At 42.5% G+C, this 10528-nt stretch overlaps 1 protein-coding gene across 1 annotated transcript; it reads left to right on the top strand.

The window, feature by feature from the left end:
• Positions 1 to 4068: 4068 nt before the first annotated feature.
• On the top strand, positions 4069 to 9584 carry cyp4v2a (cytochrome P450, family 4, subfamily V, member 2a). Its single transcript, XM_084931747.1, has 11 exons — positions 4069 to 4356; positions 4459 to 4571; positions 5158 to 5243; positions 5426 to 5616; positions 6151 to 6220; positions 6303 to 6429; positions 6532 to 6705; positions 6908 to 7010; positions 8347 to 8481; positions 8695 to 8874; positions 8976 to 9584. The coding sequence occupies exons 1-11, from the start codon at positions 4164 to 4166 to the stop codon at positions 9152 to 9154; spliced, it is 1551 nt and encodes a 516-aa protein (XP_084787873.1). The 5' UTR covers positions 4069 to 4163; the 3' UTR covers positions 9155 to 9584.
• The last annotated feature ends 944 nt before the right edge of the window (positions 9585 to 10528 follow it).

Raw genomic sequence — 10528 nt, 5'->3', positions numbered from 1 at the left:
CTCTGATTGTTTCACGATGACCTGCCATTATCCAGTGACACATTTGCTTACCTGTATCTTTTGCTCGTCTCTCCTCCTTTTCTATTTTTTCTAAACTGAGGACCTGATGGCTTTGAACTTTTCTTGTCCATCTTACATTGTTTTTTTTTCTTTTTCTTTTTTTCTTTTATTAGTTATTTTTATTCTAAGTTATTGTAATCAGGCCAGACTGGACTCGGGGACGGGAAAGAAAAACAAGAAGAAAAGTTCAGAAGAAAGTTAACAGAAGGAGAGGGAAAGAAAAGGGAGAAAAGAGATAGAGAGAAAAGACAATGAAAATTTGCTTCATCACCTTTTTTTTTTCCCCCCTCTTTTCCTGGATCACCTGTTGAGAAAAAAAGCAAACAAGCAGAAGAAGACTAGCGCAATAGAATAAACAACATCATGATGATCTATGGGAATATAACAGTAAATACTAAATGTTAAACATTATTGTGCAGCACGTAAGATCGACAGCGCACAGTGTGCTTTAAGGTAGGAGCCAAAAAAGGTGTAGTTTGTGTGTGTGAGCACCCGTGTGTACACCTGTGAGCATGAACGCGCTTGTTTTTAAAAGGTTCCTACATGTAATGATCTGTTAGAGGGTGTCATGGCTACTGGACGGACTCACGCGCAGACAGTTCTTTCTTTGAGAACAAAAGGAGATTATTTATTTACAACAGGGATCACCTCAGTGCTATATATATGTACAGTGAGTTGGGAGGGGGGGGGGAATCCACACACGCTTCCTCTTCCACACAGTCACCGCCACAGCTCCTCCATACACACACACTCCTCTTCAGCCGCACTCGCTCTGAAACTCCACACACGCTACCACACCCGGGCAGGTCCCGTGATTTGGTCCAGAAGAGGGATATTCAGGAGGTTCAACATTCCAGCGGTGAGCTGCTCTGTGCTCACCGCTGGAGACAATCACACAGGTGCGTGGGCCAAGAGCGAGAGCCCGTAACGAGCTCCAACCAGGCAGAGAGGAGGAGGAGAGACAAAGAAAACAAAAACAAAAAAGAACAACAACAACAAAACCTGTAGCCAGCCAGAGAGACACGGGGACCGTGACAGTGGGTGTGGGGAGCCACAGCCCCGTCCACCAGGGCATGAAGCAGGTATGGAGGAGATCAAAACTCCAGACATCCGGAGGCCCTCAGAACACAAGAGACCAAGGAAGACCAACAGAGGGGCAGCTGCGCCACTATCCCAAAAAGAGCTGAGGAGAGTCCCAGATGAGGGGTCACTCAGCAGCTGCGGAGCATAAGCCAGGGGGGTTGCAGTGACATGCCCGGGAGCTCCGCCGGCAGCCATCTGCGCCAGAGTGACCGAGCCTCAGGCCGAGAGGCCGAGGGCACCCCACCTCCGAAGTGGCCCGAGTGAGCCCCAGGCTCCGGGCCCCGATAAGCAGCCACCAAGGAGTGAGCCGGTGTGTACCTGGACGCCCATCCCCGGACACAAAGACCCACCAACGCACCGATGTCTGAGGGCGTCTGCCACTGGCAGGGGAAGTGGTGGGGGGAGATAGGCCTCCATACCTTGGAGGGCCTGAGATGTCCCCAGAGAGGTGGCGTCTGATACCCAACCTGACATATGGACACAGACAAACAGGCACACACAGATACAAACATCCATTCCCACCCTCATGCTCTCATATTCAATTACTCAACACTCACCCAATGTGGAGACAGACATAAAGAGACACTGTACACACAATCACACTCCCCAAGCGTACTCTAAGCCCCGGATCTAGGTACCCTTGCCCCATCTTACACTGGTTTTTAATTTGCACTCCAGTATGAACACAAATCCCCTAACTCCAGGATCGCCACAACATAACCTAATAGACCTACACCTTAGTTTACAGATTCACTTTGTCTAGGGTTTATTTCTGGGATTTCACACAACCCAGGATTCAAATCATGAATACATAATGGGCTTGGATTTACAACATTATGAATGAAATGTGCTCTATTTAGAAGCAGCCGGCCCCCCTCCCCTTTCGAAGGGTTGTGTGTGAGACTTTAAATCATCAAACTGTAAATTATAAATTTTAAATTGTTATTGATCCCTTTACCCCAAGTCCTAAAGCGTATATTTATTTTCTTACTCTTCTTATATTTATTGTTTGTTTACTTGCACTGCTGTAACTGGAGCCTCGTCGTCTCGTCTTTCTATATACTGGACTGTATGTAGCGGAGATGACAATAAAGTTTACTTTGACTTCAGCAGCAAGCAGGCGCACCGAGGGCTCTCGCGCTCACTTTTCGCGTATAGAATTTCGAAAAAACATTGGTGCAAATTATAAGTCTGTATCATGATGTCTGGTGTTTTCGTGTTTGTTTGTTTGTTTGTTTGGGGGGGGGGGGGGGGGGGGGGGGGGGCGCCAGAGGGAGTGTTCGCCCGGGGCGCCAAACATGCTAGGACCGCCACTGAGCATGAGTACGAGCAATTTTTTAATTTTATTTTTTGTGCCGATGTCCGTGATGCCGCCCCCCACCACGATGCCGCAACCGCCCGTGTCGCCCGTATCAAAAACCGCTACTGATTGCACGAGACTGACTGCAAGAGTTGTATTTTTGCATAATAAATGCAATAAAACTGCATAAATATTTAAAATAAAAATATTAAACGTTTTATTAATAATATGAAAATCATGGGATTCACACATTTATTGCTTGTTCATTCGTCACATCCTCCTTTATTGTTGTTTCCAGTCTAGTCCTATTTTATATTGTATGTCAATGCAGAGGGTTATATGGAAAAAACAAACAAAAAAGAAGAAGTTGACATCTGACATCTAGTGGCTAAAGCACAGTATTACATTTTGTACTAAGGAGTCAAAAGCAAGCTACGACGTTGTTCTAATTTACAGTATATTTCCAGCGACTCAGACAATGTTTTTAAGGTGCACTGTCTTTACCTAGTTTTTTTTTTTTTTTTTTTTTTACCAGCGGAAATGTTTTACCGTAAAAACTACCAAAATTATTTTTACCTTATTATCTGTCAATATTTAAATGGCATGCTTATTTTCCAACAAATACTTTTTCAAAACATTCTTAAGGCTGAACAAATTGTATTAAGGATGTTCGTTTCTAAAAGTGATTTTAAAAAAGCACAGACAGACATTTTTACAGTCTTTGTAGACTACAATGTCTGGAAATTACTGAAAACAAATCACATTCCCACAGAGGTTCAGGCTTTCTTGGGAGGGTTTATCTACGAATTCATCACTTAGACACATGATATTATTAAAAGATTCAGAGAAGTCTCTGCACGAGTCAAAGCCACTACTAAATTAGCAAAATCTCCAGTTTAAATCGACTGAGGAAAAGTTAAAAACTCTCCTGTCGTAAAATCTGTGATTTTCAAATCCTTTTTGGAAACCTCGGGCACCACCTTGTCAAAACAGAGACCATCCTTCCTTGTTATCAGCTCACAGTTCAAAAGCCAGCATCAGGGAAGATATGAGTGCTTATTAATGTTGATGGGAAGAATACATTGTTCATCTATTAAGTTAGCATTAACATTAAGGAGACTGTCAGACCACATATTTTAAAGCAGGGCTCTCTATTAAAGGAGTGTGGGTGCTTAGACTAGCTGTGTGGCCTGGGCAGCAGAAATCCTGGCTCAAACAGGAATTAGATATTACAGGCTCACTCCTTCCATTGCTAAAGGTAATTAGCGTGCAAAGCTGAAGAGCTATGATGACATAAAAAGAAAAGAAAAAAAAACACCATAAGGCAATCACAGATAAGGCTGTCACTTATTAACCAGGCAGGTAGGACACGAACTGTTAAAGTGGATAAATACACGGAGATAATAAATCGGACAAAGTTCTTGATCACGCAGTAAATAATTAACACGGGTTATGTAATTCGTGCCAGCAGAGAGCACGTTTTTCATATTTTAAAATGTACATTTATCTGTTATCCCATGCTATAAATGTCAATTTAATAAACTTTCTATGAAGTCCCCCACACATCCTCCTCTCCTCCTGGGCAATAGATGGCAATATAAGACCAGGGGTCCCCTTTACCCACTACAGGACAGTAGAGGAGAGGAGGAGTAAAAGGCAGGGCAAAAACATGTCACAGAGCTTTTAAGGACAGCCTGGCACCGACATTTCAGCATGAAAAATGGCAGTTTTAATTGGCAGTTACAGCACAACTTTACTCGGAGTTAGCATCTTTGTTGCTTTTCTGACCTACTTAACCTACAAGCTGCTGAGCGATTACCTGCACAAATGGTTTGAGATGAAGCCGATCCCTGAGCTGGGAACCACTTACCCCTTCATTGGGAATGCTCTGCAGTTCAAAAACAATGCGGGCGGTAAGGAAGCAAGCAACGTGATCATTTAAAGTACTCAAAGTGATGAAGCACATTGAGTTTCTCGTGATTTTTGTACCCAACATCTTTATTTTTCTCTTTAAGACTTCTTTCGTCAAATTCAGGATTTTACCTGGGAGTTCCGAGATAAGCCGCTGTTTAAACTCTGGGTCGGGCCGGTCCCCTTTGTGGTTCTGTATCACGCTGAGACGGTTGAGGTAAGCGAACTGACACCTATCCAAAATACAGAGTGGATGCAGCACGTCTTATACTGTAAATATGCCTGTGATGAGTAAGCCTATGGACAATTTCCATCCCCGTTCAGCGAAGCAGATAAACAAGCCACACATGTCACTGAAGTGGAAGCTGCACTGTCGTTACAGATGGATTGGATGAGATCCCATTGAAGTCTTTGAGATCAGCTAAGCAGTCTGTGATGAATTCTTAGGATGTATTTGCACTTTTATACAATGCAGGATACAGAATTCCTGCCACCCACCACTCAAACATTAAGCTGAAGCCAGTTACTCCTCTTAGCACAAATTCCTCATGTTCCTTAAAGAAGTTACAATATGTCCCACCTACACTGTATGTCTAACTTGTTTTCATCATACATCTAGATAAGATAATGGACTAAGGTGGATGCTTGCAGGGTCAGTCTGAGTGAATCATTTCTTTCCCCCTGTGACGACAGGGACTGTTGGAACATAGCATGCTCGATTGTGCACTGAAGATTTCTTTAAGTAAACAACTTTTTGCCTCAAATATTACTCATGACATGTTTCTGTCTACTTTTTCTTTAAGCCGGTTCTGGCTAACAGCATTCACATGGAGAAAGCTTTTGCATACAAGTTTCTGCATCCTTGGCTGGGAACTGGTCTGCTTACTAGGTATAACTGTGGCATAGCAAACATCCCATCTGTCCATCAGGAAAGATCAAAAGATTTAGATCGTTCATATATCAAAACTTGAGCTAAGACTATGCACAAAACAAAAAGAAGCTCCTATCTACAGCATTATTATTGCAAATGAAATAATATAAAGTGCATAACGCCTTCTTATCTTTGATCAGCACTGGGACCAAGTGGCGTCAGCGGAGGAAGATGCTGACGCCCACCTTTCACTTCTCCATCCTGGAGGACTTCTTGGAAGTGATGAACGAGCAGGCCGAGATTCTGGTGGAGAAGTTGGAAAACCATGCAGGGAAGGGTCCATTCAACTGCTTCAGTCTCATCACCCTCTGTGCTCTCGACATTATCTGCGGTAAGCAGAATGTGCAAATCTGGGACAACTTAAAGGAAAACCCTGCGTTAAGGTGATACGCATCCAGAATGGAGCAGATTCAGCATGGCATGGTTTCTCCTTCCAAAACATATTCTCTCATTGGTAATGGTAGGGATTAGCAGTGAGACCATTCATCCACTCATGCAGTTTAATTGGGTTGAAATGATGAGTGGGTCTCGGTCGCATTTTTTGAGCCCTCATGCATTATGTCATTCTGGAAGAGACGAGTCCAGTCGTCAAATGATGACGGTGATCTCCCAGAACAACTCTAGATTCATTTTTCTCTATAAGGTGGAAGGCGAATCCAATCCAGTGAAATATCTGCAACGACATAACGGAGACACCAGATCCCTTTACTGTAGGGGTTGAACTGTAAAGGTTTTTCCTTTAATTTGTCAACCCTTTGAGTTGGATAAACTTTTGACCCTTTTTGTGCTTAACAAATGCAGGTATACAAAATAAATAATTAGAAAAAGGGTGTTTTATATTTATATACCCTTAATTTCTTGACAGAAACTGCAATGGGAAAGAAAATTTATGCACAGAGTAACTCAGATTCGGAGTATGTTAGGAGCGTGTACAGGTGAGTTACTGCTTTTATCATTCTAATGCAAATTATAGTAGAAGAAAAAGATCTAATCTGCTGTCTTTCTCTGTATTCTCAGAATGAGCGACATTGTCAGTCGCAGACAGCGGTCACCTTGGTTATGGCCTGACTTCATTTACACTTACTTTAGTGAAGGCCGCGACCACGACAAAACACTCAAGGTCCTCCACTCCTTTACATACAAAGTGAGTAACGGAGCGGGTCGCTTTTCCACGTTGCGCGATCATGCAGAAATCATGAAATTGTTCAGAAGAAGCATCTCTTCTTCTCTTCCCATTTATTCTCAGGTGATCCATGAAAGAGCTGAGAACATGTCCTGCAACGAGTCAGACAGCGAAAACGACCAAGGCAAGAGGAAACGACAGGCATTTCTGGACATGCTCCTGAGCACCACCTATGAAGACGGCAGCAAGATGAGCCACGAGGACATCCAGGAGGAAGTGGACACCTTTATGTTTCGGGTTGGTGGTTAAGCAATAAAAAGGAATACTTAAGGCTGCTCTTATTAATACATTTATATTACCCAAAAAACTGCACTTTGTGCCAATAAAGGATTTACTTTCTGAGATAATGATGTGAGCCTCTTCTGGGAGAATAATCCACATATCCTGTTTCAATAAAGGGTCTTTAAAAAAGTCTCTAATTAACTCTCTTTATTTGCAGGGCCATGATACTACAGCCGCCGCTATGAATTGGGCTCTCCACCTGCTGGGCTCGCACCCTGAGGTACACAAGAAAGTTCAACAAGAGCTACAGGAGGTGTTCGGTAATAATAACAGGCTCTACCACTTTAATGGTGTTGTTTTGTTCCTGCCTGAGGGCTTTTTGACTCATCTTTGTTCAAACTCATTTGTTCTTTGTAAGGCACGGGGAGCTTTTTCAGGGATAAGAGCTGTGAACATACCTGCCCGAATACACAGGCAAAAAGTGCAGCATAATAACTGTCTTTACCGATGGCCTTGTAACCATAGGCAACCAGGCTAATTTGTCCACAAGTAGAGAAGGATAATTTTGCCATATGGTCATCACTTATATTCCCAATGTAAATCCTATGCTACAGCCACACCTGGGGAAGCAGTGATTGGAGACCGTGGCATGACTTTTGTAGCCGTGTGCAGTGAACTTATAACCTTTTTGTCTTTGAAATGGTTGCTTTGAAGACGGGGACCAGGGTCAGTTGCTGTCTTCTGATTGACTGTGGTGCATTAAGATGGTGATAAAACAGCAATAACAAGGAGTCAGTCTGCTATCACTGTGATTGTGATTGAATGGGGGCAAGTTAGCGATAACTTTCAATCTGTTTATGATAGTACAGCAATTTACTGCAGTGAATCACCCAAATGTACATACACAGAAATTAATATTAAACAGAAACTGACATCAACCACTTATATTCAGATTACAGAAAGAACTGCATAGATCTAAAAAAGAATTTAAAAATTCCGATTTAACTACCGACATAGATGCAGCTTTTTATATAGGACTATAACAAGAACACAAACAACTGGTATCCAGTTGAGTGAAATCACAGATTGCAAAGAGTTGCATCGCAGATGAGTTGCACTGACTGATCCAGATTGATTGCAATGTCCTCGTGATCTGTCTGCATTTATAAATTTAGCCACAAATGTCTGCAAACCTTCACCAGCCCATATGGGCTGATTCGGATCACAGTTATTTGGAGACAGGTCGACTCCCACCATGTGACCTGTGCAATGACTTGGAATCAAAAGTGGTTGTTCTGAGATAGCTGGCCACTGCAAGTACGTGCAATTGGTTGTTAAAAGTGCAAAAAGTTACCAAAATCCTTGTAACCCCACCATATTTGCAAAGAGATTACTATCCTATTTTTATCCTGTTGTGTCTGAGCTATTAGATTACCTTACCACACCTGGTTATATAATTAATTTGTTATGTTAATGATTGTTGATTTATAGTCACAAGGTTGATAACAATTATTGCTCTATAGAGAGTTACAGATCTTGATTGCTGTCCTATTTACAGGTGAATTTTAGGATGTACTGTTGCACTTTTACCTACTGAGGCAGGGTAAGTATCACTGTATCTCTAAACTGTGCTGTGGTGCTGTTTAATGTTCAAAGGTACATCTTCCCAGCCCACCAGCACTGAAGACCTGAAGAAGCTCAAGTACCTGGAGTGTGTGATCAAGGAGGCTCTGAGGCTGTTTCCCTCTGTGCCTTTCTTTGCTCGTAGCCTCGGTGAAGACTGCTATATCAGTGAGTTAAAGATTAGATCGTTGGCACCTGAAACAAATGGCTCATTGATCCCAAACACCCGACGGTGCTGATACCTCTTCACAAAAAGGGAAGCCAGTCTTCCTCTGTTGTCGTGGCCATGTAGCAGATGCATCTGAGTAATCGGTTTTGCCTGTTTTTGGTGTCATGAGTACTTATCTCAGCTGAAGTTGAGTTTTTTCTTCGTACTTTTAGACGGTTTCAAGGTTCCTAAAGGTGCAAACGCGATCGTAATCACCTACTCTCTTCACCGTGATCCACGGTACTTCCCCGAGCCCGAAGAGTTCAGGCCTGAGCGTTTTCTGCCGGAGAATTCGGTGGGAAGGCCTGCCTATGCATACGTCCCCTTCTCAGCTGGACTCCGCAACTGTATAGGTAAGGACTTTTAAATTTATAGTCTCCATACGCGCTTTGCTGTGTGAGGTTTCCAAATAGGTGCGTCACGTCTTCGTTTGTTTTATTGTCATTTTCGTTAGGCCAGCGTTTCGCACTCATGGAAGAAAAGGTGGTGCTGGCGGCTATTTTGCGGAACTTCACAGTCGAAGCCTGTCAGAAACGCGAAGACCTCCGCCCGGTTGGAGAGCTCATCCTACGACCAGAGAAGGGCATCGTGATCAAATTAGAAAAGAAGACGCCTCAAACGTCATCAAACTAACACCTGATGCAGCATCCTGGGGAATTTTCTCTGCATGGTTTTTATCTAATGACACATAACAAAGTGACATTTTTAAAAAATATTTTAGTAATTTTAGGAAATTCCTATTTTCATAATGATAAATATTCATAAATACAGATGACAAAGGAATCCTGAAATGCTGTTTGCTGTGCTGTGTGTAGACACAGCACTGGTCCATCTTTGAGCTGAATGATTTAAGATATTAATTACACTTACAGTACAAACAAGATCTGTCTTTTGACTGTGCAGTGTTTCCAGGGCTATAGTAATTTTCAACCTTTAGCCATTGTGTTTTCTGTGGATTGACCCCCCTTTAAAAAAAAATAGTTGCTGTCTTTATGTGTAGCTTTCATTTTCTTTACTTACCAAAAACCTACTATTCTTTCTCCAATAAAAAGTGTTGCTTAAACTGTGTTTTTCTGGGATCATTTCAAAGAGTCATTTGGACATATGAGAGATGCACATATGAAACGGTCAATTTCCACATCATCCATCAGCTCACAAGCCACATTCGTGCAGCCAAGTCTGTAGCCTCGAGTCAAGCTGAGGCTGTAGACTGCATGGAAACGGCCGACACAGCCACCGTCATGGAAGCGTGGACTGTGGAACTGAGATACTCTGACTGATCATAGTTCTGCTCAATCACAAGGCTGGCCTGCTCCAAAGTATACCTTTATGTATTGTTCTTGTGGACACTGATGTGACCATAAATGTACAAAATGAAGATCATAGTGAATTCATAACGAGTCCATAAACCTAATCAGGAAAGTGTTTGCTGTGGTCAAAGAGAAAGTTAGCCTTGGGTCATTTTCTTATAGACTGCTATAAAACTAGACGATTCCCCCCCTCCTGTTGGTTACTGGTCAGGTTTAAGGTACTTCTGGGCTAAATCCATCTTTTGTTTAGCGTTGTTGGTTCTGAGCACACATTTCTAAAAACTTGAAACTTAAAACTTTTTCCTAAAACTTCTAAAACTCTCCTCGGTGTACTTTCAGGCTCACGACTATCAAGACCAAAACTCACTAAATCAGAATTGAGGTCAAAAAGGCTCCTTTGTAAGAATAGGTAATCACAGCATGATACAGTTACAAATGACCCCATTCATTATGTCATCGAATGATTTAGCAGGTGCGCCTGCAAGGGTCATTGCCTAACACCCAAATGACTTGACTGATGATGAATAGCATCTTCTTTCCCAATGCTATTTTTTGAATTATTGAGCACATCTCTAATCAATGAGCAGAGCTGAGGTGCCCGAGCTCTAAATGAAGCAGGAAGAGTTCATTTATCTGAGGATCTCTAATAAATGGCTGAGATAGAGGAGCTTTATGTGGGGCTCGAGTATAGATGGAT

This window comes from Perissodus microlepis, chromosome 6, assembly GCF_051167445.1.
Source record: "Perissodus microlepis isolate ML-2025 ecotype Zambia chromosome 6, ASM5116744v1, whole genome shotgun sequence".
Classification (NCBI taxonomy): domain Eukaryota; kingdom Metazoa; phylum Chordata; class Actinopteri; order Cichliformes; family Cichlidae; genus Perissodus; species Perissodus microlepis.
This window is presented reverse-complemented; position numbering and strand designations above follow the sequence as displayed.